The sequence below is a fragment of the Salmo salar genome, unplaced genomic scaffold (assembly GCF_905237065.1).
Source record: "Salmo salar unplaced genomic scaffold, Ssal_v3.1, whole genome shotgun sequence".
NCBI classification, from domain to species: domain Eukaryota; kingdom Metazoa; phylum Chordata; class Actinopteri; order Salmoniformes; family Salmonidae; genus Salmo; species Salmo salar.
In genome coordinates, this window is record NW_025548253.1 from 201,822 (window position 1) to 229,281 (window position 27,460).

At 51.7% G+C, this 27,460-nt stretch overlaps 1 protein-coding gene across 1 annotated transcript in view; it reads right to left on the reverse strand.

Moving 5' to 3' along the window:
* LOC106572374 (metalloprotease TIKI1) overlaps window positions 1–27,460 on the reverse strand; it is a 172,259-nt gene that overhangs the window by 41,342 nt on the left and 103,457 nt on the right. Inside the window, exon 5 of the mRNA XM_045712108.1 lies at window positions 5,050–5,140. Coding sequence (XP_045568064.1) covers window positions 5,050–5,140 — 91 coding nt within the window. The remainder of the gene's footprint in view (window positions 1–5,049; window positions 5,141–27,460) is intronic.

The window sequence follows — 27,460 nt, forward strand, 5'->3', positions numbered from 1 at the left end:
TCTACATACTGCCTACATAGCCTAATGTTCCCCATGTCTACATAAGTCTACATACTGCCTACATAGCCTAATGTTCCCCATGTCTACATAAGTCTACATACTGCCTACATAGCCTAATGTTCCCCCATGTCTACATAAGTCTACATACTGCCTACATAGCCTAATGTTCCCCATGTCTACATAAGTCTACATACTGCCTACATAGCCTAATGTTCCCCATGTTTACATAAGTCTACATACTGCCTACATAGCCTAATGTTCCCCATGTCTACATAAGTCTACATACTGCCTACATAGCCTAATGTTCCCCGATGTCTACATAAGTCTACATACTGCCTACATAGCCTAATGTTCCCCCATGTCTACATAAGTCTACATACTGCCTACATAGCCTAATGTTCCCCATGTCTACATAAGTCTACATACTGCCTACATAGCCTAATGTTCCCCATGTCTACATAAGTCTACATACTGCCTACATAGCCTAATGTTCCCCATGTCTACATAAGTCTACATACTGCCTACATAGCCTAATGTTCCCCATGTCTACATAAGTCTACATACTGCCTACATAGCCTAATGTTCCCCATGTCTACATAAGTCTACATACTGCCCACATAGCCTAATGTTCCCCATGTCTACATAAGTCTACATACTGCCTACATAGCCTAATGTTCCCCATGTCTACATAAGTCTACATACTGCCTACATAGCCTAATGTACCCCATGTCTACATAAGTCTACATACTGCCTACATAGCCTAATGTTCCCCATGTCTACATAAGTCTACATACTGCCTACATAGCCTAATGTTCCCCATGTCTACATAAGTCTACATACTGCCTACATAGCCTAATGTTCCCCATGTCTACATAAGTCTACATACTGCCTACATAGCCTAATGTTCCCCATGTCTACATAAGTCTACATACTGCCTACATAGCCTAATGTTCCCCATGTCTACATAAGTCTACATACTGCCTACATAGCCTAATGTTCCCCATGTCTACATAAGTCTACATACTGCCTACATAGCCTAATGTTCCCCATGTCTACATAAGTCTACATACTGCCTACATAGCCTAATGTTCCCCATGTCTACATAAGTCTACATACTGCCTACATAGCCTAATGTTCCCCATGTCTACATAAGTCTACATACTGCCTACATAGCCTAATGTTCCCCATGTCTACATAAGTCTACATACTGCCTACATAGCCTAATGTTCCCCATGTTTACTTAAGTCTACATACTGCCTACATAGCCTAATGTTCCTCATGTCTACATAAGTCTACATACTGCCTACATAGCCTAATGTTCCCCATGTCTACATAAGTCTACATACTGCCTACATAGCCTAATGTTCCCCATGTCTACATAAGTCTACATACTGCCTACATAGCCTAATGTTCTCCATGTTTACTTAAGTCTACATACTGCCTACATAGCCTAATGTTCCTCATGTCTACATAAGTCTACATACTGCCTACATAGCCTAATGTTCCCCATGTCTACATAAGTCTACATACTGCCTACATAGCCTAATGTTCCTCATGTCTACATAAGTCTACATACTGCCTACATAGCCTAATGTTCCCCATGTCTACATAAGTCTACATACTGCCTACATAGCCTAATGTTCCCCATGTTTACATAAGTCTATATTAGGGGGTATTAATATGGGTTTATTTTAATGTAATAATGAGCTGTAGAAATATGAATCTTTTAGCAGAGAATGAGTTTAAAAAAAAAGGGTGTAATTACGGCAGAATTTTCAGATGATTTGCAGACAACATTTTTCAAAACAGTCCGAGCAGAACGGAGCAGACATCTGGTTCTGGTCTACGGGTGAAATTACACCAACTAGGAGAGGTGTGCTTACTGGGAAATAATTTCCAATTGAAATCCAGTCGGTGAAACAGAGAGACAAAAATAAAGAAATCCCACACAGGCCTCAGGGCGCCGGCTGCAGTATGAATCTCACAGGCCTCAGGGCGCCGGCTGCAGTATGAATCTCACAGGCCTCAGGGCGCCGGCTGCAGTATGAATCTCACAGGCCTCAGGGCGCCGGCTGCAGTATGAATCTCACAGGCCTCAGGGCGCCGGCTGCAGTATGAATCTCACAGGCCTCAGGGCGCCGGCTGCAGTATGAATCTCACAGGCCTCAGGGCGCCGGCTGCAGTATGAATCTCACAGGCCTCAGGGCGCCGGCTGCAGTATGAATCACACAGGCCTTAGAGCGCCGGCTGCAGTATGAATCTCACAGGCCTCAGGGCGCCGGCTGCAGTATGAATCTCACAGGCCTCAGGGGGTTGGCTGCAGTATGAATCTCACAGGCCTCAGGGGGTTGGCTGCAGTATGAATCTCACAGGCCTCTGTACATCTATCTGTATATCTGTATATATATCCAGAGAGGGAGGGTATGCTGGGGTAGTCAGAAGAGAGAGAGGAAGGAGGGGTAGTCAGAGGGAGAGAGAGAGAGGAAGGAGGGGTAGTCAGAGAGAGAGAGAGAGAGAGAGAGAGAGAGAGAGTGTGAGAGAGAGAGAAAGGAGGGGTATGTACAGACTCAGTGAGCATAGCCTTACTATTTAGAATGGCCACTGTAGGCAGACCTGGCTCTCAAGAGAAGACAGGCTATGTGCACGCTGCCCACAAAATGAGGTGGAAACTGAGCTGCACTTCTTAACCTCCTGCCAAATGTATGACCATATTAGAGACACATATTTCCCTCAGATTACACAGACCCACAAAGAATTAAAAAACAAACCCGATTTTGATAAACTCCCATATCTATTGGGTGAAATACCACAGTGTGACATCACAGCAGCAAGATTTGTGACCTGTTGCCACAAGAAAAGGTCAACCAGTGAAGAACAAACACCATTGTAAATACAACCCATATTTATGTTTATTTATTTTCTCTTTTGTACTTTAACATTTACACATCGTTACAACATTGTATATATAAAGATAATATGACATTTGAAATGTCTTTATTCTTTTGGAACTTTTGTGAGTGTAATGTTTACTGTTCATTTTTATTGGTTATTTCACTTTTTTTTATTATCTATTTCACTTGCTTTGGCAATGTTAACATATCTTTCCCATGCCAATAAAGCCCCTTGAATTGAAATTGAATTTAGAGAGAGAAAGATCGAGCGAGAGAGAAAGAGAGAGAGACAGAGAAAGAGAGAGAGAGAGAAACGGAATAATATTAATGATATACAGTGGGGAGAACAAGTATTTGATAACCTGCAAAATCGGCAGTGTTTCCTACTTACAAGGCATGTAGAGGTCTGTAATTTTTATCAGAGGTACACTTCAACTGTGAGAGACGGAATCTAAAACAAAAATCCAGGAAATCACATTCTATGATTTTTAAGTAATTAATTTGCATTTTATTGCATGACATAAATATTTGATACATCAGAAAAGCAGAACTTAATATTTGGTACAGAAACCTATGTTTGCAATTACAGAGATCATACGTTTCCTGTAGTTCTTGACCAGGTTTGCACAAACTACAGCAGGGATTTTGGCCCACTCCTCCATACAGACCTTCTCCAGATCCTTCAGGTTTCGGGGCTGTCGCTGGGCAATACGGACTTTCAGCTCCCTCCAAAGATTTTCTATTGGGTTCAGGTCTGGAGACTGGCTAGGCCACTCCAGGACCTTGAGATGCTTCTTACGGAGCCACTCCTTAGTTGCCCTGGCTGTGTGTTTCGGGTCGTTGTCATGCTGGAAGACCCACCCACGACCCATCTTCAATGCTCTTACTGAGGGAAGGAGGTTGTTGGCCAAGATCTCGCGATACATGGCCCCATCCAACCTCCCCTCAATACGGTGCAGTCGTCCTGTCCCATTTTGCAGAAAAGCATCCCCAAAGAATGATGTTTCCACCTCCATGCTTCACGGTTGGGATGGTGTTCTTGGGGTTGTACTCATCCTTCTTCTTCCTCCAAACACAACGAGTGGAGTTTAGACCAAAAAGCTCTATTTTTGTCTCATCAGATGACATGACCTTCTCCTATTCCTCCTCTTGATCACCTAGATGGTCATTGGCAAACTTCAGACGGGCCTGGACATGCGCTGGCTTGAGCAAGGGGACCTTGCGTGCGCTGCAGGATTTTATTCCATGACGGCGTAGTGTGTTACTAATGGTTTTCTTTGAGACTGTGGTCCCAGCTCTCTTCAGGTCATTGACCAGGTCCTGCCGTGTAGTTCTGGGCTGATCCCTCACCTTCCTCATGATCATTGATGCCCCACGAGGTGAGATCTTGCATGGAGCCCCAGACCGAGGGTGATTGACCGTCATCTTGAACTTCTTCCATTTTCTAATAATTGCGCCAACAGTTGTTGCCTTCTCACCAAGCTGCTTGCTTATTGTCCTGTAGCCCATCCCAGCCTTGTGCAGGTCTACAATTTTATCCCTGATGTCCTTATACAGCTCTCTGGTCTTAGCCATTGTGGAGAGGTTGGAGTCTGTTTGATTGAGTGTGTGGACAGGTGTCTTTTATACAGGTAACGAGTTCAAACAGGTGCAGTTAATACAGGTAATGAGTGGAGAACAGGAGGGCTTCTTAAAGAAAACTAACAGGTCTGTGAGAGCCGGAATTCTTACTGGTTGGTAGGTGATCAAATACTTATGTCATGCAATAAAATGCAAATTAATTACTTAAAAATCATACAATGTGATTTTCTGGATTTTTGTTTTAGATTCCGTCTCACAGTTGAAGTGTACCTATGATAAAAATTACAGACCTCTACATGCTTTGTAAGTAGGAAAACCTGCAAAATCGGCAGTGTATCAAATACTTGTTCTCCCCACTGTAGATGGAAGGAAAGTAGTGTAGAAACCTTGCTTTGGCAATATTAACATATGTTTCCTATGACAATAAAGCCCCTTTAATTGAATTGAAATTGAATTGAGAGACAGGAGGGCTTGTAAAAGAGTACGAGAGGGTGGTATTAAACGAGAGTAGATACTGGGGAGGGTAGAGAGGCGGGTGGTGTGGTCGTGGTGAGGACAGCGGAGTGTGTATCATTACCTGCTAATGGGTTGCCCTGCAGGAGTGTGTTCCACTTCATAGCCCTGACTCCTCAGCACATCAATCACTGTGTTGTTGCCCAGGAAGTGACCTGAAATATAAACACAGTTCTCTGTTTCAGTCTCTGTTTCAATCTCCCTGCCCTGCGAGACACAGACAGCAGTCTAACCATGCCCACTCACCGTGCGTCACAGACGGCAACCTATTCCCTTTATAGTGCACTGCTTTTAACCAGATCAACCATATAACTATGGGCACTACATAGGGAATAGAATACCATTTGGGATGCATCCATGTCAGGTGTTGGTGTGAGAGAACAAGAGAGAGGGGAGATGAGCTGTCACAGGCGTCGTTTTGAACAGACCAAGGCGCAGCGTGGATAGTGCTCATTCTTCATTTATTTTGAGAGAACACTTAAACAAAATAACCAAACGACAAACAGTTCCGTCAGGTACAATAACTAAACAGAAAATAACCACCCACGAAAACCCAAAGGAAAACAGCCTAAGTATGGCTTCCAATCAGAGACAACGAAAGACACCTGCCTCTGATTGGAAACCATACTCGGCCCAAACATGGAAAACAAAATATAGAAATAGAAAACTAGAACAAATTCCCCTAGAAACAAACAAACCCCAGAACACACAAAACAACCCCCCGCCACGCCCCCTGCCACGCCCCCTGCCACGCCCCCTGCCACGCCCCGACCATTCTACTATGGCAAATGACCCTTTTCACTGGTCAGGACGTGACAGTACCGCCCCCCGAAGGTGCAGACCCCGACTGCACCCCAAACAAAAACCCACAAAAACAACCCCAAACCTAAAGGGAGGGGAGGGAGGGTGGCCACCGTCTACGACGGCTCCTGCGCTACACCAAACCCTTCCGCCAATCCTCCAGCTACGGAGGTGGCTCCGGCTCCGGGCGTAGCCCCCGTTCTGCGCTGCCGACCACTGCTGGAGGATCCGGGCTGCGGACCATTACCTCTGAAGGCTCTGGGTTGCAGACCACCTCTGAAGGCTCTGGGTTGCAGACCACCTCTGAAGGCTCTGGGTTGCAGACCGCTGCTGAAGGCCCCGGGCTGAGGAGCATCGCTGGCTGCTCCGGACTGAGGAGCGTCGCTGGAGGCTCCGGGCTGAGGAGCGTCGCTGGAGGCTCAGGGCTGAGGAGCGTCGCTGGAGGCTCCGGGCTGAGGAGCGTCGCTGGAGGCTCCGGGCTGAGGAGCATCTCTGGAGGCTCCGGGCTGAGGAGCATCGCTGGAGGCTCCGGGCTGAGGAACGTCGCTGGAGGTTCCGGGCTGAGGAGCGTCGCTGGAGGCTCCGGGCTGAGGAGCGTCGCTGGAGGCTCCGGGCTGAGGAGCATCTCGGGAGGCTCCGGGCTGAGGAGCGTAGCTGGAGGCTCCGGGCTGAGGAGCGTCGCTGGAGGCCTCCTGCGTGGAGCTGGAACTGGTCTCCCCGGACTGGGGAGACTTACAGGGTGCGCAGAGCAGACACGGGGCACACTGGGCCGTGGAGGTGCACCGGAGGTCTGGAGCTCAGGGCTGGCACACTCCGTCCTGGCTGGATGGTGACTTTAGCCCGGTAAGGGCGGAGCGCCAGTACAGGACGAACTGGGGCTGTGCTGGAGAATGAGGGCTGCCGTGCGTAGAGCAAGCGCAGGATAAACTGGGCCGAGGAGACGCACTGGAGACCAGATACGTTGAGCCGGGGCACTTCTCCCTGGCTGCCGGCCAACTCTCGCACGGCAATGCTGAGGAGCCTGTACCGACCGCACCGGACTGTGCGTGCGTATGGGCGAGATAGTGCGCATCACACCGAAATGCATCGCTCGCCCCTCTGCGCGCCTGCTCCGTCGTGCCCTCTCCGTCAGTACTTCCCTCCGGAATCTCGCGTCAAGCTCCGTGCTTGACTCCATGACTGGCTTCGGTTTGCTCCACGGCTCTCTCCTGTACGCCCGGGAAGTTAGGTCAGGGCTCCCCCCTGACCTAGCCAAACTCCCCGGCTGCTTCTCAGCCTCCTCTTGCCGTCCCAGCCGTTCCTCCCAGTATCGCCGTTCCGCCCTCGCTGCCTCTATGTCCTCCGGCGAGCGGCGATACTCTCCCGGTCTTGTCCACGGTCCTGCCCCATCTAGTATCTCCTCCCAGGTCCATGACTCCAAATACCTCCTCCCACGCTGCTTGGTCTTCTTTTGGTGGGTGGTTCCGTCACAGGCGTCGTTTGAACAGACCAAGGCGCAGTGTGGATAGTGCTCATTCTTCTCACCGCTTAAACTTGAATGTGGTGCTAGTGATGAGAGAGAGACACAGAGATACAGAGACAGAGAGAAACAGAGAGACAGAAAGAGAGAGAGAGAGAGACAGAGACACAGAGAGAGAGCGAGAGAGAGAGAGAGAGAGAGAAACAGAGAGAGAGAGACAGAGACAGATACACAGAGAGAGAGAAACAGAGAGAGAGAAACAGAGAGAGAGAGAGAGAGAGAGAGAGAGAGAGAGAGAGACACAGAGAGAGAAACAGAGAGAGAGAGAGAGAGAGAGAGACAGAGACAGATACACAGAGAGAGAGAGAAACAGAGAGAGAGAAACAGAGAGAGAGACAGAGAGAGAGAGACAGAGACAGATACACAGAGAGAGAGAGATAAAATAAGCTTTGGCAATATGTACATTGTTACGTCATGCCAATAAAGCGAATTGAATTGAATTGAGAGAAAGAGAGAGAGAGAAACAGAGAGAGAGAGAGAAACAGAGAGAGAGAAACAGAGAGAGAGAAACAGAGAGAGAGCAACGACCTGCGTGCTCAGCAGGTGAGGGTGGCCATTTCACTACGGGGAGGGATTGAGAAGGCCTCCGCAATCTTCCCCAACTCAAGAATCATGGTGTCAACACTTCTACAGAGGAAGGACTTCCACCCTGCTACAATCCAAAGAATAAACGCCAGCCTCTCCCGGTACTGTGCCCTGCGACCCAATGTACACCTGGCCCACCATCCCACCCTCCATCTGGACTGTGCCCTATGACCCAATGTACACCTGGCCCACCATCCCACCCTCCATCTGGACTGTCTCTATGACCATGTTCACCTGTACAGGGAGACAGTCCCCATCCTTGCCAAGACTCTCAAGGACGTCGCTTTAAACCGCAGCCCGACCTCTCCACCCAGCAACAGCGGAGAAATCTTTACCCCTCTGAGATCACAGAGATAACCCCCCGGACCAGCACCCAGGACCCCCCCAGCCATGACCGCAGCACCACCAACCTCAATGCCCACCACAGCACAGACAACCCCCGGACCAGCACCCTGAACCCCCCAGCCACGACCACAGCACCACCAACCTCAATGCCCACCACAGCCCAGCTTCAGAGCCACCCAGACGGGGCCTCCCACCGCAGACCCACACCTGGAGGAGCCACAGCCCAGCAGGCAGAGCTACGCACAGGCTGTGAGAGGAGCAACTGGCCCAGCCCCACTAACCAAATGAGTGACATTAAACACATGCTGAGTCTACTATGCTCACCTGTGATAGGCCGAGGGTCATGGATGCTCACATGTGATAGGCCGAGGGACATGGATGCTCACATGTGATAGGCCGAGGGTCATGGATGCTTACATGTGATAGGCCGAGGGTCATGGATGCTCACCTGTGATAGGCCGAGGGACATGGATGCTCACATGTGATAGGCCGAGGGTCATGGATGCTCACATGTGATAGGCCGAGGGTCATGGATGCTCACATGTGATAGGCCGAGGGTCATGGATGCTCACATGTGATAGGCCGAGGGTCATGGATGCTCACATGTGATAGGCCGAGGGTCATGGATGCTCACATGTGATAGGCCGAGGGACATGGATGCTCACATGTGATAGGCCGAGGGTCATGGATGCTCACCTGTGATAGGCCGAGGGACATGGATGCTCACATGTGATAGGCCGAGGGTCATGGATGCTCACATGTGATAGGCCGAGGGTCATGGATGCTCACATGTGATAGGCCGAGGGTCATGGATGCTCACCTGTGATAGGCCGAGGGACATGGATGCTCACATGTGATAGGCCGAGGTCATGGATGCTCACATGTGATAGGCCGAGGGTCATGGATGCTCACATGTGATAGGCCGAGGGTCATGGATGCTCACATGTGATAGGCCGAGGTCATGGATGCTCACATGTGATAGGCCGAGGGTCATGGATGCTCACCTGTGATAGGCCGAGGGTCATGGATGCTCACATGTGATAGGCCGAGGGTCATGGATGCTCACATGTGATAGGCCGAGGGTCATGGATGCTCACATGTGATAGGCCGAGGGTCATGGATGCTCACGTGATAGGCCGAGGGTCATGGATGCTCACGTGATAGGCCGAGGGTCATGGATGCTCACATGTGATAGGCCGAGGGTCATGGATGCTCACATGTGATAGGCCGAGGGTCATGGTAACATGAGCACAACAACTCCACCCTCCTCACACTACATCCACCCAAGTGGCATGACACAATGCTATCTTAAACAATAAACAAAATCACATTTGCATAATAAAGAGTTTACTTTAACTGAAGAAAAAAAACTATTTTAATAGTTCTTGTTGGATTGTGAGTGTTTGTCTCATTTTGAAGGTAAAGAAAAAACTGTTATGAAATCTTTTACGTTGCATGTTGGAATGTTGGACAGGGCAGAGACTCAGGACAGGGCAGAGACTCAGGACAGGGCAGAGACTAAGGACAGGGTAGAGACTCAGGACAGGGCAGAGACTCAGGACAGGGCAGAGACTCAGGACAGGGCAGAGACTCAGGACAGGGCAGAGACTCAGGGCAGGGCAGAGACTCAGGACAGGGCAGAGACTCAGGACAGGGCAGAGACTAAGGACAGGGCAGAGACTCAGGACAGGGCAGAGACTCAGGACAGGGCAGAGACTCAGGACAGGGCAGAGACTCAGGACAGGGTAGAGACTCAGGTTTACTCAGGACAGGGCAGAGACTCAGGACAGGGCAGAGACTCAGGACAGGGTAGAGACTCAGGACAGGGCAGAGACTCAGGACAGGGCAGGGACTCAGGACAGGGCAGAGACTCAGGGGGAATGGTAATATGGTATAAATCTGAACTAATTAATTCAATCGAATTGATCAAAACAGGAGAATTCTTTATCTGGTTAAAAATTAACAAGGAGGCAATCTTAACAGATAAAAACGTCTTCCTCTGTGCCACATGCATTCCCCCCTCAGAGTCACCCTGCTTCAATGAAGAGAGTTTCTCCATTCTAGAGGGGGGAGATTAGTTACTTTCAGTCCCAAGGCAACGTACTGGTCTGTGGAGACCTGAATGGTAGAACAGCAGAAGAACAAGACACTATTAACAGTCATGGAGATAATAAACACCTACCAGGAAGCAACAACCTTTCCCTCCCCACATACCCCCACAGAAACAACTAGGACAAAGGGAAAAACAAAAAATGGGTATGTACATAGTCAATGGTAGGCTTCGAGGGGACTCCTACGGTAGGTACACCTACAGCTCATCCCTTGGCAGGCAGTACTGTAGACTACTTCCTCACCGACCTAAACCCAGAGTCTCTCAGAGCCTTCACAGTCAGCCCACTGACCTAAACCCAGAGTCTCTCAGAGCCTTCACAGTCAGCCCACTGACCTAAACCCAGAGTCTCTCAGAGCCTTCACAGTCAGCCCACTGACCTAAACCCAGAGTCTCTCAGAGCCTTCACAGTCAGCCCACTGACCTAAACCCAGAGTCTCTCAGAGCCTTCACAGTCAGCCCACTGACCTAAACCCAGAGTCTCTCAGAGCCTTCACAGTCAGCCCACTGACCTAAACCCAGAGTCTCTCAGAGCCTTCACAGTCAGCCCACTGACCTAAACCCAGAGTCTCTCAGTGCGTTCACAGTCAGCCTACTGACCTCAACCCAGAGTCTCTCAGAGCGTTCACAGTCAGCCCACTGACCTCAACCCAGAGTCTCTCAGAGCCTTCACAGTCAGCCCACTGACCTAAACCCAGAGTCTCTAAGAGCCTTCACAGTCAGCCCACTGACCTAAACCCAGAGTCTCTCAGAGCCTTCACAGTCAGCCCACTGACCTAAACCCAGAGTCTCTCAGAGCCTTCACAGTCAGCCCACTGACCTAAACCCAGAGTCTCTCAGAGCCTTCACAGTCAGCCCACTGACCTAAACCCAGAGTCTCTCAGTGCGTTCACAGTCAGCCTACTGACCTCAACCCAGAGTCTCTCAGAGCGTTCACAGTCAGCCCACTGACCTCAACCCAGAGTCTCTCAGAGCCTTCACAGTCAGCCCACTGACCTAAACCCAGAGTCTCTCAGAGCCTTCACAGTCAGCCCACTGACCTAAACCCAGAGTCTCTCAGAGCCTTCACAGTCAGCCCACTGACCTAAACCCAGAGTCTCTCAGAGCCTTCACAGTCAGCCCACTAACACCTCTCTCAGACCACAGTAAAATCCCAGTGAATCTGAGAAGAGCGGAACCCAAACCATGAAGCATCACAGCCCAGTAAATGACATGGTACTAAACAGGCCTATAGATGGAGTGCAAACAGTACAGACATCTACCAGAAAAGCAATTAGTAGCCAAAAAATACAATCTCTCCTGGACAACTTTTTAGCCTGAACATTCTCCTTCAGCAACAAACGTGTAAATTTGGCCGTTTGGAACATAAACTTTATATTTGATAAATTAGCCTCCTTGACTAATCTAAAGAAGCATAAGAGCAAACCAGAAATAACAGAAAATGAAAAATGGTTTGATAATGATTGCAAAAATCTAAGAAAGTGTCACGTCCTGACCAGTATAAGGGGTTATTTGTCATTGTAGTTTGGTCAGGGCGTGGCAGGGGGGTGTTTGTTTTGTGTGTTTCAGGGTTTTGATGTGTGTTCTATATTTTCTATTTCTATGTTCATTCTATGTTTTGTATTTCTTTGTTTTGGCCTGGTATGGCTCTCAATCAGGGACAGCTGTACATCGTTGTCGCTGATTGAGAGCCATACTTAGGTAGCCCTTTTTCCACCTGTCTTTTGTGGGAAGTTGTTTTTGCATAGTTGTGAGTAGCCTGCAAGACTGTTTGTTCGTTGTGTTTTGTTTATTGTTTTGCTGGTTCACGTTAATTAAAATATGATGAACCCAACCCACACTGTGCCTCTACTCCTTCAAACGGACGTGACAGAAAGTCGTTGAGAAATATATCTAATCAAAAACACAGAGAACCAGACAACAAAAATATACGCCTTCAATATGGGGAAACACTGAAGCAATACAAACACACCCTGAGAACAATAAAGGAACAGCACATTAGAAACAGCTGGATGGAATTGAGGAATCCATAGAATCAAACCACTTCTGGGAGAATTGGAATAAATTAAACAAATCTCGTCAGGAGGAATTGGCTCTCCAAAATGGGGATATGTGGAGAAATCACTTTGCAAACCTCTACAGCAATATAACAAAGAGCCCAGAACAAAAAGATATACAAGAAAAATTACAAATCCTTGAATCAGCAGTCAAAGACTATCAGAATCCGGTGGATACACCAATTACAGAAGAAGAATTATTGGAAAAACTATGCACTCTCTCCAACCCAACAAGGCCTGTGGTGCTGATGGTATTTTAAATGAAATGATCAAATATACAGACCACAAATTCAATTTGGCTATACTCAAACTCTTCAACATTATCCTCACTGCAGGTATTTCCCCCGATATTTGGAACCAGGGATTGATCACACCAATCTATAAAAATGTAGACAAATTTGACCCAAATAATTACAGAGGAATTTGCGTTAACATCAACTTGGGGTAAATTCTCTGCAGTATTATAAATAGCAGACTACACCATTTCCTTGACGAACATACCGTCCTGAGCAGAAGCCAGATTGGATTTCTAAAAAATGATCGTACAACAGACCACATTTACACCCTCCAAACTCTAATTGACAAACAAGTAAACCAAAACAAAGGCAAAATCTACTCATGTTTTGTAGATTTCAAGAAAGCATTTGATTAAATTTGGCACGAAGGTCTTTTTTTATAAACTAATAGAAAGTGGTATTGGAGAGAAAACATATGATGTTATTAAATCAATGTACACTAAAAACAAATGTGCGGTTAAAATTGGCAACAAGTAACCAGACTTCTTCTCTCAGGGACGGGGAGTGAAACAGGGCTGCCCAATAAGTCCAACACTATTTAACATCTACATTAATGAATTAACAACAAGCAAACAGACGTCTTCTCTCAGGGACGGGGAGTGAAACAGGGCTGCCCAATAAGTCCAACACAATTTAACATCGACATTAATGAACTGGCAAAAACATTAGAAGAATCGGCAGCACCTGGTCTCACCCTACACAACACTGAAATCAAGTGTCTGCTGTAGACAGATGACCTGGTGCTGCTGTCTCCCACTAAGGAGGGTCTGCTGTAGACAGATGACCTGGTGCTGCTGTCTCCCACTAAAGAGGGGTTACAGCAGCACCTAGATCGTCTTCACAGGTTCTGTTAGACATGGGCTCTGACCGTTAACCACAGGTTCTGTTAGACCTGGGCTCTGACCGTTAACCACAGGTTCTGTCAGACCTGGGCTCTGACCGTTAACCATAGGTTCTGTCAGACCTGGGCTCTGACCGTTAACCACAGGTTCTGTCAGACCTGGGCTCTGACCGTTAACCACAGGTTCTGTCTGACCTGGGCTCTGACCGTTAACCACAGGTTCTTGTCTGACCTGGGCTCTGACCATTAACCACAGGTTCTGTCAGACCTGGGCTCTGACCATTAACCACAGGTTCTGTTAGACCTGGGCTCTGACCGTTAACCACAGGTTCTGTCTGGGCTCTGACCGTTAACCACAGGTTCTGTCAGACCTGGGCTCTGACCGTTAATCACAGGTTCTGTTAGACCTGGGCTCTGACCGTTAAACCTAAAAAAATATATATAATGATATTCCAAAAAGGTCCGGAAATCAGGATGACAAATATAAATTCTATTTGAACACAGTTGTATTAGAACACACCTAAAACGACACATATCTAGGACTAAATATCACTAACACAGGAAGCTTTCACAGGGCTGTGAACGAGCTGAGAGACAAAGCAAGAAGAGCATTCTATTACATTAAAAGGAACATTAAAATAGAAATTCCAATTAGAATCTGGCTCAAAATGTTCCAATCAGTTATAGAACCAATTGCTCTATTGGGCAGTGAAGTACGGGGTCCACTCTCTAATAATGAATTCACCAAATGGGACAAACATCCAATTGAAATACTGCATGCAGAGTTTTGCAAGACTGTATTGCAAGTGCAAAGAAAAACTCCAAATAACGCATGTAGAGCAGAATTGGGCCAATACCCCCTCCTCATTCGAATAGAAAAAATAGCCATCAAATTTTACAACCATCTAAAAACAATCACCCCAAAACATTCCATCACAGCTCTACAACGTCAAGAGATGAAACCAGAGAAGAGTCCCCTCAGCCAGCTGGTTCTGAGGCTCAGTTCACTAACCCAAACCAACCCCATAGAGCCTCAGGACAGCCCTCAGCCAGCTGGTTCTGAGGCTCAGTTCACTAACCCAAACCAACCCCATAGAGCCTCAGGACAGCAGTCAGCCAGCTGGTTCTGAGGCTCAGTTCACTAACCCAAACCAACCCCATAGAGTCTCAGGACAGCCCTCAGCCAGCTGGTTCTGAGGCTCAGTTCACTAACCCAAACCAACCCCATAGAGCCTCAGGACAGCCCTCAGCCAGCTGGTTCTGAGGCTCAGTTCACTAACCCAAACCAACCCCATAGAGCCTCAGGACAGCAGTCAGCCAGCTGGTTCTGAGGCTCAGTTCACTAACCCAAACCAACCCCATAGAGCCTCAGGACAGCAGTCAGCCAGCTGGTTCTGAGGCTCAGTTCACTAACCCAAACCAACCCCATAGAGCCTCAGGACAGCAGTCAGCCAGCTGGTTCTGAGGCTCAGTTCACCAACCCAAACCAACCCCATACAGCCTCAGGACAGCACTCAGAACATCTGGCCCAACAAAATCATCACAAAACAAAAATAAAAATGTTTCACCTATTGGAAAGACACAACAAAAATCTAAGTAAACTTCAATGTTATTTGTCTCTAAACAGACAGTACATGGTGGCAGACTATCTGACCACTGTGACTGATAGAAAACTGGGGGTGCTCAGAGAGGACAGGCTGGCTGCCCAGAGAGGACAGGCTGGCTGCCCAGAGAGGACAGTCTGGCTGCCCAGAGAGGACAGTCTGGCTGCCCAGAGAGGACAGTCTGGCTGCCTAGAGAGGACAGTCTGGCTGCCTAGAGAGGACAGGCTGGCTGTCAGCAGAGAGGAGAGAGAGAGAGAGAGAGAGAGAGAGAGAGAGAGAGAGAGAGAGAGAGAGACAGAGAGAGAGACAGCCAGACAGACAGACAGACAGACAGAGAGAGAGAGAGAGAGAGAGAGAGAGAGAGAGAGAGAGAGAGAGAGAGAGAGGAGAGAGAGAGAAAGAGACAGAGAGGAGGAGCAAGATCAGACAGGTACAGGGCCGGGTTAGGGTTAGATCTCAGGTACAGGTGAACCCTGGACCGGGTTACGGTTAGATCTCAGGTACAGGTGAGCCCTGGACCGGGTTAGGGTTAGATCTCAGGTACAGGTGAGCCCTGGACCGGGTTAGGGTTAGATCTCAGGTACAGGTGAGCCCTGGACCGGGTTAGATCTCAGGTACAGGTGAGCCCTGGGCCGGGTTAGGGTTAGATCTCAGGTACAGGTGAGCCCTGGGCCGGGTTAGGGTTAGATCTCAGGTACAGGTGAGCCCTGGACCGGGTTAGGGTTAGATCTCAGGTACAGGTGAGCCCTGGACCGGGTTAGATCTCAGGTACAGGTGAACCCTGGACCGGGTTAGGGTTAGATCTCAGGTACAGGTGAGCCCTGGGCCGGGTTAGGGTTAGATCTCAGGTACAGGTGAGCCCTGGACCGGGTTAGGGTTAGATCTCAGGTACAGGTGAGCCCTGGACCGGGTTAGGGTTAGATCTCAGGTACAGGTGAGCCCTGGACCGGGTTAGGGTTAGATCTCAGGTACAGGTGAGCCCTGGACCGGGTTAGATCTCAGGTACAGGTGAGCCCTGGACCGGGTTAGATCTCAGGTACAGGTGAGCCCTGGACCGGGTTAGGGTTAGATCTCAGGTACAGGTGAGCCCTGGACCGGGTTAGGGTTAGATCTCAGGTACAGGTGAGCCCTGGACCGGGTTAGGGTTAGATCTCAGGTACAGGTGAGCCCTGGGCCGGGTTAGGGTTAGATCTAAGGTACAGGTGAGCCGTGGACCGGGTTAGGGTTAGATCTCAGGTACAGGTGAGCCCTGGGCCGGGTTAGATCTCAGGTACAGGTGAGCACTGGACCGGGTTAGGGTTAGATCTCAGGTACAGGTGAGCCCTGGGCCGGGTTAGGGTTAGATCTCAGGTACAGGTGAGCCCTGGGCCGGGTTGGGGTTAGATCTCAGGTACAGGTGAGCCCTGGACCGGGTTAAGGTTAGATCTCAGGTACAGGTGAGCCCTGGACCGGGTTAGGGTTAGATCTCAGGTACAGGTGAGCCCTGGGCCGGGTTAGGGTTAGATCTCAGGTACAGGTGAGCCCTGGGCCGGGTTAGATCTCAGGTACAGGTGAGCCCTGGACCGGGTTAGGGTTAGATCTCAGGTACAGGTGAGCCCTGGGCCGGGTTAGGGTTAGATCTCAGGTACAGGTGAGCCCTGGACCGGGTTAGGGTTAGATCTCAGGTACAGGTGAGCCCTGGACCGGGTTAGGGTTAGATCTCAGGTACAGGTGAGCCCTGGGCCGGGTTAGGGTTAGATCTCAGGTACAGGTGAACCCTGGACCGGGTTACGGTTAGATCTCAGGTACAGGTGAGCCCTGGACCGGGTTAGATCTCAGGTACAGGTGAGCCCTGGACCGGGTTAGGGTTAGATCTCAGGTACAGGTGAGCCCTGGGCCGGGTTAGATCTCAGGTACAGGTGAGCCCTGGACCGGGTTAGGTTAGATCTCAGGTACAGGTGAGCCCTGGGCCGGGTTAGGGTTAGATCTCAGGTACAGGTGAGCCCTGGGCCGGGTTAGGGTTAGATCTCAGGTACAGGTGAGCCCTGGGCCGGGTTCGGGTTAGATCTCAGGGACAGGTGAGCCCTGGGCCGGGTTAGGGTTAGATCTCAGGTACAGGTGAGCCCTGGGCCGGGTTAGGGTTAGATCTCAGGTACAGGTGAGCCCTGGACCGGGTTAGGGTTAGATCTCAGGTACAGGTGAGCCCTGGACCGGGTTAGGGTTAGATCTCAGGTACAGGTGAGCCCTGGACCGGGTTAGATCTCAGGTACAGGTGAGCCCTGGACCGGGTTAGGGTTAGATCTCAGGTACAGGTGAGCCCTGGGCCGGGTTAGGGTTAGATCTCAGGTACAGGTGAGCCCTGGACCGGGTTAGATCTCAGGTACAGGTGAGCCCTGAGCCGGGTTAGATCTCAGGTACAGGTGAGCCCTGGACCGGGTTAGGGTTAGATCTCAGGTACAGGTGAGCCCTGGACCGGGTTAGGGTTAGATCTCAGGTACAGGTGAACCCTGGGCCGGGTTAGATCTCAGGTACAGGTGAGCCCTGGGCCGGGTTAGATCTCAGGTACAGGTGAGCCCTGGACCGGGTTAGGGTTAGATCTCAGGTACAGGTGAGCCCTGGGCCGGGTTAGGGTTAGATCTCAGGTACAGGTGAGCCCTGGACCGGGTTAGGGTTAGATCTCAGGTACAGGTGAAACCTGGACCGGGTTAGATCTCAGGTACAGGTGAGCCCTGGACCGGGTTAATGTTAGATCTCAGGTACAGGTGAGCCCTGGACCGGGTTAGGGTTAGATCTCAGGTACAGGTGAGCCCTGGACCGGGTTAGGGTTAGATCTCAGGTACAGGTGAGCCCTGGGCCGGGTTAGGGTTAGATCTCAGGTACAGGTGAACCCTGGACCAGGTTAGGGTTAGATCTCAGGTACAGGTGAGCCCTGGACCGGGTTAGGTTAGATCTCAGGTACAGGTGAGCCCTGGGCCGGGTTAGGGTTAGATCTCAGGTACAGGTGAGCCCTGGGCCGGGTTAGGGTTAGATCTCAGGTACAGGTGAGCCCTGGACCGGGTTAGGGTTAGATCTCAGGTACAGGTGAGCCCTGGGCCAGGTTAGGGTTAGATCTCAGGTACAGGTGAGCCCTGGGCCGGGTTAGGGTTAGATCTCAGGTACAGGTGAGCCCTGGACCGGGTTAGGGGTTAGATCTCAGGTACAGGTGAGCCCTGGACCGGGTTACGGTTAGATCTCAGGTACAGGTGAGCCCTGGGCCGGGTTAGGGTTAGATCTCAGGTACAGGTGAGCCCTGGGCCGGGTTAGGGTTAGATCTCAGGTACAGGTGAGCCCTGGACCGGGTTAGGGTTAGATCTCAGGTACAGGTGAGCCCTGGACCGGGTTAGGGTTAGATCTCAGGTACAGGTGAGCCCTGGACCGGGTTAGGGTTAGATCTCAGGTACAGGTGAGCCCTGGACCGGGTTAGGGTTAGATCTCAGGTACAGGTGAGCCCTGGACCGGGTTAGATCTCAGGTACAGGTGAGCCCTGGACCGGGTTAGGGTTAGATCTCAGGTACAGGTGAGCCCTGGACCGGGTTAGGGTTAGATCTCAGGTACAGGTGAGCCCTGGACCGGGTTAGGGTTAGATCTCAGGTACAGGTGAGCCCTGGGCCGGGTTAGATCTCAGGTACAGTTGAGCCCTGGACCGGGTTAGGGTTAGATCTCAGGTACAGGTGAGCCCTGGGCCGGGTTAGGGTTAGATCTCAGGTACAGGTGAGCCCTGGGCCGGGTTAGGGTTAGATCTCAGGTACAGGTGAGCCCTGGACCGGGTTAGGGTTAGATCTCAGGTACAGGTGAGCCCTGGACCGCGTTAGGGTTAGATCTCAGGTACAGGTGAGCCCTGGGCCGGGTTAGGGTTAGATCTCAGGTACAGGTGAGCCCTGGGTCGGGTTAGATCTCAGGTACAGGTGAGCCCTGGACCGGGTTAGGTTAGATCTCAGGTACAGGTGAGCCCTGGGCCGGGTTAGGGTTAGATCTCAGGTACAGGTGAGCCCTGGACCGGGTTAGGGTTAGATCTCAGGTACAGGTGAGCCCTGGACCGGGTTAGGGTTAGATCTCAGGTACAGGTGAGCCCTGGGCCGGGTTAGGGTTAGATCTCAGGTACAGGTGAACCCTGGACCGGGTTACGGTTAGATCTCAGGTACAGGTGAGCCCTGGACCGGGTTGAGATCTCAGGTACAGGTGAGCCCTGGACCGGGTTAGTGCGGGTTAGATCTCAGGTACAGGTGAGCCCTGGATCGGGTTAGAGTTAGATCTCAGGTACAGGTGAGCCCTGGACCGGGTTAGATCTCAGGTACAGGTGAGCCCTGGACCGGGTTAGGGTTAGATCTCAGGTACAGGTGAGCCCTGGACCGGGTTAGGGTTAGATCTCAGGTACAGGTGAGCCCTGGACCGGGTTAGGGTTAGATCTCAGGTACAGGTGAGCCCTGGGCCGGGTTAGATCTCAGGTACAGTTGAGCCCTGGACCGGGTTAGGGTTAGATCTCAGGTACAGGTGAGCCCTGGGCCGGGTTAGGGTTAGATCTCATGTACAGGTGAGCCCTGGGCCGGGTTAGGGTTAGATCTCAGGTACAGGTGAGCCCTGGACCGGGTTAGGGTTAGATCTCAGGTACAGGTGAGCCCTGGACCGGGTTAGGGTTAGATCTCAGGTACAGGTGAGCCCTGGGCCGGGTTAGGGTTAGATCTCAGGTACAGGTGAGCCCTGGGTCGGGTTAGATCTCAGGTACAGGTGAGCCCTGGACCGGGTTAGGGTTAGATCTCAGGTACAGGTGAGCCCTGGGCCGGGTTAGGGTTAGATCTCAGGTACAGGTGAGCCCTGGACCGGGTTAGGGTTAGATCTCAGGTACAGGTGAGCCCTGGACCGGGTTAGGTTAGATCTCAGGTACAGGTGAGCCCTGGGCCGGGTTAGGGTTAGATCTCAGGTACAGGTGAACCCTGGACCGGGTTACGGTTAGATCTCAGGTACAGGTGAGCCCTGGACCGGGTTAGATCTCAGGTACAGGTGAGCCCTGGACCGGGTTAGGGTTAGATCTCAGGTACAGGTGATCCCTGGGCCGGGTTAGATCTCAGGTACAGGTGAGCCCTGGATCGGGTTAGAGTTAGATCTCAGGTACAGGTGAGCCCTGGACCGGGTTAGATCTCAGGTACAGGTGAGCCCTGGGCCGGGTTAGGGTTAGATCTCAGGTACAGGTGAGCCCTGGGCCGGGTTAGGGTTAGATCTCAGGTACAGGTGAGCCCTGGACCGGGTTAGGGTTAGATCTCAGGTACAGGTGAGCCCTGGGCCGGGTTAGGGTTAGATCTCAGGTACAGCTGAGCCCTGGTCCGGGTTAGATCTCAGGTACAGGTGAGCCCTGGACCGGGTTAGGGTTAGATCTCAGGTACAGGTGAGCCCTGGGCCGGGTTAGATCTCAGGTACAGGTGAGCCCTGGACCGGGTTAGAGTTAGATCTCAGGTACAGGTGAGCCCTGGACCGGGTTAGATCTCAGGTACAGGTGAGCCCTGGGCCGGGTTAGGGTTAGATCTCAGGTACAGGTGAGCCCTGGGCCGGGTTAGGGTTAGATCTCAGGTACAGGTGAGCCCTGGACCGGGTTAGGGGTTAGATCTCAGGTACAGGTGAGCCCTGGACCGGGTTAGGGTTAGATCTCAGGTACAGGTGAGCCCTGGACCGGGTTAGGGTTAGATCTCAGGTACAGGTGAGCCCTGGACCGGGTTAGGGTTAGATCTCAGGTACAGGTGAGCCCTGGGCCGGGTTAGGGTTAGATCTCAGGTACAGGTGAGCCCTGGACCGGGTTAGATCTCAGGTACAGGTGAGCCCTGGGCAGGGTTAGATCTCAGGTACAGGTGAGCCCTGGACCGGGATAGATCTCAGGTACAGGTGAGCCTGGATCGGGTTAGAGTTAGATCTCAGGTACAGGTGAGCCCTGGACCGGGTTAGATCTCAGGTACAGGTGAGCCCTGGACCGGGTTAGGGTTAGATCTCAGGTACAGGTGAGCCCTGGACCGGGTTAGGGTTAGATCTCAGGTACAGGTGAGCCCTGGACCGGGTTAGGGTTAGATCTCAGGTACAGGTGAGCCCTGGGCCGGGTTAGATCTCAGGTACAGTTGAGCCCTGGACCGGGTTAGGGTTAGATCTCAGGTACAGGTGAGCCCTGGGCCGGGTTAGGGTTAGATCTCAGGTACAGGTGAGCCCTGGGCCGGGTTAGGGTTAGATGTCAGGTACAGGTGAGCCCTGGACCGGGTTAGGGTTAGATCTCAGGTACAGGTGAGCCCTGGACCGGGTTAGGGTTAGATCTCAGGTACAGGTGAGCCCTGGGCCGGGTTAGGGTTAGATCTCAGGTACAGGTGAGCCCTGGGTCGGGTTAGATCTCAGGTACAGGTGAGCCCCTGGACCGGGTTAGGGTTAGATCTCAGGTACAGGTGAGCCCTGGGCCGGGTTAGGGTTAGATCTCAGGTACAGGTGAGCCCTGGACCGGGTTAGGGTTAGATCTCAGGTACAGGTGAGCCCTGGACCGGGTTAGGGTTAGATCTCAGGTACAGGTGAGCCCTGGGCCGGGTTAGGGTTAGATCTCAGGTACAGGTGAACCCTGGACCGGGTTACGGTTAGATCTCAGGTACAGGTGAGCCCTGGACCGGGTTAGATCTCAGGTACAGGTGAGCCCTGGACCGGGTTAGGGTTAGATCTCAGGTACAGGTGATCCCTGGGCCGGGTTAGATCTCAGGTACAGGTGAGCCCTGGATCGGGTTAGAGTTAGATCTCAGGTACAGGTGAGCCCTGGACCGGGTTAGATCTCAGGTACAGGTGAGCCCTGGGCCGGGTTAGGGTTAGATCTCAGGTACAGGTGAGCCCTGGGCCGGGTTAGGGTTAGATCTCAGGTACAGGTGAGCCCTGGAGCCGGGTTAGGGTTAGATCTCAGGTACAGGTGAGCCCTGGGCCGGGTTAGGGTTAGATCTCAGGTACAGCTGAGCCCTGGTCCGGGTTAGATCTCAGGTACAGGTGAGCCCTGGACCGGGTTAGGGTTAGATCTCAGGTACAGGTGAGCCCTGGGCCGGGTTAGATCTCAGGTACAGGTGAGCCCTGGACCGGGTTAGGGTTAGATCTCAGGTACAGGTGAGCCCTGGGCCGGGTTAGGGTTAGATCTCAGGTACAGGTGAGCCCTGGGCCGGGTTAGGGTTAGATCTCAGGTACAGGTGAGCCCTGGACCGGGTTAGGGTTAGATCTCAGGTACAGGTGAGCCCTGGACCGGGTTAGGGTTAGATCTCAGGTACAGGTGAGCCCTGGACCGGGTTAGGGTTAGATCTCAGGTACAGGTGAGCCCTGGACCGGGTTAGGGTTAGATCTCAGGTACAGGTGAGCCCTGGGCCGGGTTAGGGTTAGATCTCAGGTACAGGTGAGCCCTGGACCGGGTTAGATCTCAGGTACAGGTGAGCCCTGGGCAGGGTTAGATCTCAGGTACAGGTGAGCCCTGGACCGGGATAGGGTTAGATCTCAGGTACAGGTGAGCCCTGGACCGGGTTAGGGTTAGATCTCAGGTACAGGTGAACCCTGGGCCGGGTTAGATCTCAGGTACAGGTGAGCCCTGGGCCGGGTTAGATCTCAGGTACAGGTGAGCCCTGGACCTGGTTAGGGTTAGATCTCAGGTACAGGTGAGCCCTGGACCGGGTTAGATCTCAGGTACAGGTGAGCCCTGGGCCGGGTTAGGGTTAGATCTCAGTACAGGTGAGCCCTGGGCCGGGTTAGGGTTAGATCTCAGGTACAGGTGAGCCCTGGACCGGGTTAGGGTTAGATCTCAGGTACAGGTGAGCCCTGGACCGGGTTAGGGTTAGATCTCAGGTACAGGTGAGCCCTGGACCGGGTTAGGGTTAGATCTCAGGTACAGGTGAGCCCTGGACCGGGTTAGATCTCAGGTACAGGTGAGCCCTGGACCGGGTTAGGGTTAGATCTCAGGTACAGGTGAGCCCTGGGCCGAGTTATGGTTAGATCTCAGGTACAGGTGAGCCCTGGACCGGGTTAGGGTTAGATCTCAGGTACAGGTGAGCCCTGGACCGGGTTAGATCTCAGGTACAGGTGAGCCCTGGGCCGGGTTAGGGTTAGATCTCAGGTACAGGTGAGCCCTGGGCCGGGTTAGATCTCAGGTACAGGTGAGCCCTGGGCCGGGTTAGGGTTAGATCTCAGGTACAGGTGAGCCCTGGGCCGGGTTAGGGTTAGATCTCAGGTACAGGTGAGCCCTGGGCCGGGTTAGGGTTAGATCTCAGGTACAGGTGAGCCCTGGACCGGGTTAGGGTTAGATCTCAGGTACAGGTGAGCCCTGGGCCGGGTTAGATCTCAGGTACAGGTGAGCCCTGGACCGGGTTAGGTTTAGATCTCAGGTACAGGTGAGCCCTGGACCGGGTTAGGGTTAGATCTCAGGTACAGGTGAGCCCTGGACCGGGTTAGATCTCAGGTACAGGTGAGCCCTGGACCGGGTTAGGGTTAGATCTCAGGTACAGGTGAGCCCTGGGCCGGGTTAGGGTTAGATCTCAGGTACAGGTGAGCCCTGGACCGGGTTAGGGTTAGATCTCAGGTACAGGTGAGCCCTGGACCGGGTTAGGGTTAGATCTCAGGTACAGGTGAGCCCTGGACCGGGTTAGGGTTAGATCTCAGGTACAGGTGAGCCCTGGACCGGGTTAGGGTTAGATCTCAGGTACAGGTGAGCCCTGGACCGGGTTAGGGTTAGATCTCAGGTACAGGTGAGCCCTGGACCGGGTTAGGGTTAGATCTCAGGTACAGGTGAGCCCTGGGCCGGGTTAGGGTTAGATCTCAGGTACAGGTGAGCCCTGGACCGGGTTAGATCTCAGGTACAGGTGAGCCCTGGACCGGGTTAGGGTTAGATCTCAGGTACAGGTGAGCCCTGGGCCGGGTTAGGGTTAGATCTCAGGTACAGGTGAGCCCTGGACCGGGTTAGGGTTAGATCTCAGGTACAGGTGAGCCCTGGACCGGGTTAGGGTTAGATCTCAGGTACAGGTGAGCCCTGGGCCGGGTTAGATCTCACGTACAGGTGAGCCCTGGACCGGGTTAGGGTTAGATCTCAGGTACAGGTGAGCCCTGGACCGGGTTAGATCTCAGGTACAGGTGAGCCCTGGGCCGGGTTAGGGTTAGATCTCAGTACAGGTGAGCCCTGGGCCGGGTTAGGGTTAGATCTCAGGTACAGGTGAGCCCTGGACCGGGTTAGGGTTAGATCTCAGGTACAGGTGAGCCCTGGACCGGGTTAGGGTTAGATCTCAGGTACAGGTGAGCCCTGGGCCGGGTTAGGGTTAGATCTCAGGTACAGGTGAGCCCTGGACCAGGTTAGATCTCAGATACAGGTGAGCCCTGGGCCGGGTTAGATCTCAGGTACAGGTGAGCCCTGGACCGGGTTAGGGTTAGATCTCAGGTACAGGTGAGCCCTGGACCGGGTTAGGGTTAGATCTCAGGTACAGGTGAGCCCTGGACCGGGTTAGGGTTAGATCTCAGGTACAGGTGAGCCCTGGACCGGGTTAGATCTCAGGTACAGGTGAGCCCTGGACCGGGTTAGGGTTAGATCTCAGGTACAGGTGAGCCCTGGGCCGGGTTAGGGTTAGATCTCAGGTACAGGTGAGCCCTGGACCGGGTTAGGGTTAGATCTCAGGTACAGGTGAGCCCTGGACAGGGTTAGATCTCAGGTACAGGTGAGCCCTGTGCCGGGTTAGGGTTAGATCTCAGGTACAGGTGAGCCTTGGACCGGGTTACGGTTAGATCTCAGGTACAGGTGAACCCTGGACCGGGGTAGGGTTAGATCTCAGGTACAGGTGAGCCCTGGACCGGGTTAGGGTTAGATCTCAGGTACAGGTGAGCCCTGGACCGGGTTAGGGTTAGATCTCAGGTACAGGTGAACCCTGGGCCGGGTTAGATCTCAGGTACAGGTGAGCCCTGGGCCGGGTTAGATCTCACGTACAGGTGAGCCCTGGACCGGGTTAGGGTTAGATCTCAGGTACAGGTGAGCCCTGGACCGGGTTAGATCTCAGGTACAGGTGAGCCCTGGGCCGGGTTAGGGTTAGATCTCAGTACAGGTGAGCCCTGGGCCGGGTTAGGGTTAGATCTCAGGTACAGGTGAGCCCTGGACCGGGTTAGGGTTAGATCTCAGGTACAGGTGAGCCCTGGACCGGGTTAGGGTTAGATCTCAGGTACAGGTGAGCCCTGGGCCGGGTTAGGGTTAGATCTCAGGTACAGGTGAGCCCTGGACCGGGTTAGGGTTAGATCTCAGGTACAGGTGAGCCCTGGACCGGGTTAGGGTTAGATCTCAGGTACAGGTGAGCCCTGGACCGGGTTAGGGTTAGATCTCAGGTACAGGTGAGCCCTGGGCCAGGTTAGGGTTAGATCTCAGGTACAGGTGAGCCCTGGGCCGGGTTAGGGTTAGATCTCAGGTACAGGTGAGCCCTGGACCGGGTTAGGGTTAGATCTCAGGTACAGGTGAGCCCTGGGCCGGGTTAGATCTCAGGTACAGGTGAGCCCTGGACCGGGTTAGATCTCAGGTACAGGTGAGCCCTGGGCCGGGTTAGGGTTAGATCTCAGGTACAGGTGAGCCCTGGACCGGGTTAGGGTTAGATCTCAGGTACAGGTGAGCCCTGGACCGGGTTAGGTTAGATCTCAGGTACAGGTGAGCCCTGGGCCGGGTTAGATCTCAGGTACAGTTGAGCCCTGGACCGGGTTAGGGTTAGATCTCAGGTACAGGTGAGCCCTGGGCCGGGTTAGGGTTAGATCTCAGGTACAGGTGAGCCCTGGGCCGGGTTAGGGTTAGATGTCAGGTACAGGTGAGCCCTGGACCGGGTTAGGGTTAGATCTCAGGTACAGGTGAGCCCTGGACCGGGTTAGATCTCAGGTACAGGTGAGCCCTGGGCCGGGTTAGGGTTAGATCTCAGGTACAGGCGACTAGCGTGAAATACCCCACCATTCTGAGGGTCGACTCACATGACACAGAAAATACCCCACCATTCTGAGGGTCGACTCACATGACACAGAATATACCCCACCATTCTGAGGGTCGACTCACATGACACAGAAAATACCCCACCATTCTGAGGGTACACTCACATGACACAGAAAATACCCCACCATTCTGAGGGTCGTCGCTCACATGACACAGAAAGCATGTCATGCTCAGATGAGATGGTGAAGATAAGGAGAAGCCGAGCTAAAAGGTTTCATTCAAAACTTCCCTGGCTAGAGTACAAGAGATTTGAACCTCTCTCTCTCTGTCTCTCTCTCTCTCTCAATTCAATTTCAATTTCAATTTAAGGGGCTTTTTTGGCATGGGAAACATATGTTTACATTGCCAAAACAAGTGAAATGGATAATAAACAAATGTGAAATAAACAATAAAAATGAACAGTAAACATTACACTCACAGAAGTTCCAAAACAATAAAGACATTTCAAATGTCATATTATGTCTATATACAATGTTGTAACGATGTGCGAATAGTTAAAGTGCAAAAGGGAAAATAAATAAACATAAATATGGGTTGTATTTACAATGGTGTTTGTTCTTCACTGGTTGCCCTTTTCTTGTGGCAACAGGTCACACATCTTGCTGCTGTGATGGCACACTGTGGTATTTCACCCAGTAGATATGGGAGTTTAGCAAAATTGGATTTGTTTTTGAATTCTTTGTGGGTGTGTGTAATCTGAGGGAAATATGTGTCTCTAATATGGTTATACATTTGGCAGGAGGTTAGGAAGTGAAGCTCAGTTTCCACCTCATTTTGTGGGCAGTGTTGCACATAGCCTGTCTTCTCTTGAGAGCCAGGTCTGCCTACGGCGACCTTTCTCAATAGCAAGGCTATGCTCACTGAGTCTGTACATAGTCAAAGCTTTCCTTAAATTTGGGTCAGTCACAGTGGTCAGGTATTCTGTGGGGTCTGTTTGTGTTTGTGAACAGAGCCCCAGGACCAGCTTGCTTAGGGAACTCATCTCCAGGTTAATTTATATGTAGGTGATGGCTTTGTTAAGGAAGGGAATAGCTTCCTTTTAGGTGGTTGTAGAATTTAACGACTCTTTTCTGGATTTTGATAAATGTATAATTTTGATAATTAGTATCGGCCTAATTCTCTCTCTCTCTCCTCCCTTTATTAACTCTCTCTCTCCCTCTCCCTGGCTTGATGAACAAGAGACTTGAACCTCTCTCCTCACGCTCTCTCTCTCCCTCTCGCCGTCTCCATCTCTTCCTTCTCTCTGCCTCCCTCCCTCTCCTCCCTCTCTCCGTCTCCCTCTCCTCCCTCTCTCCGTCTCCCTCTCCTGCCTCTTTCCGTC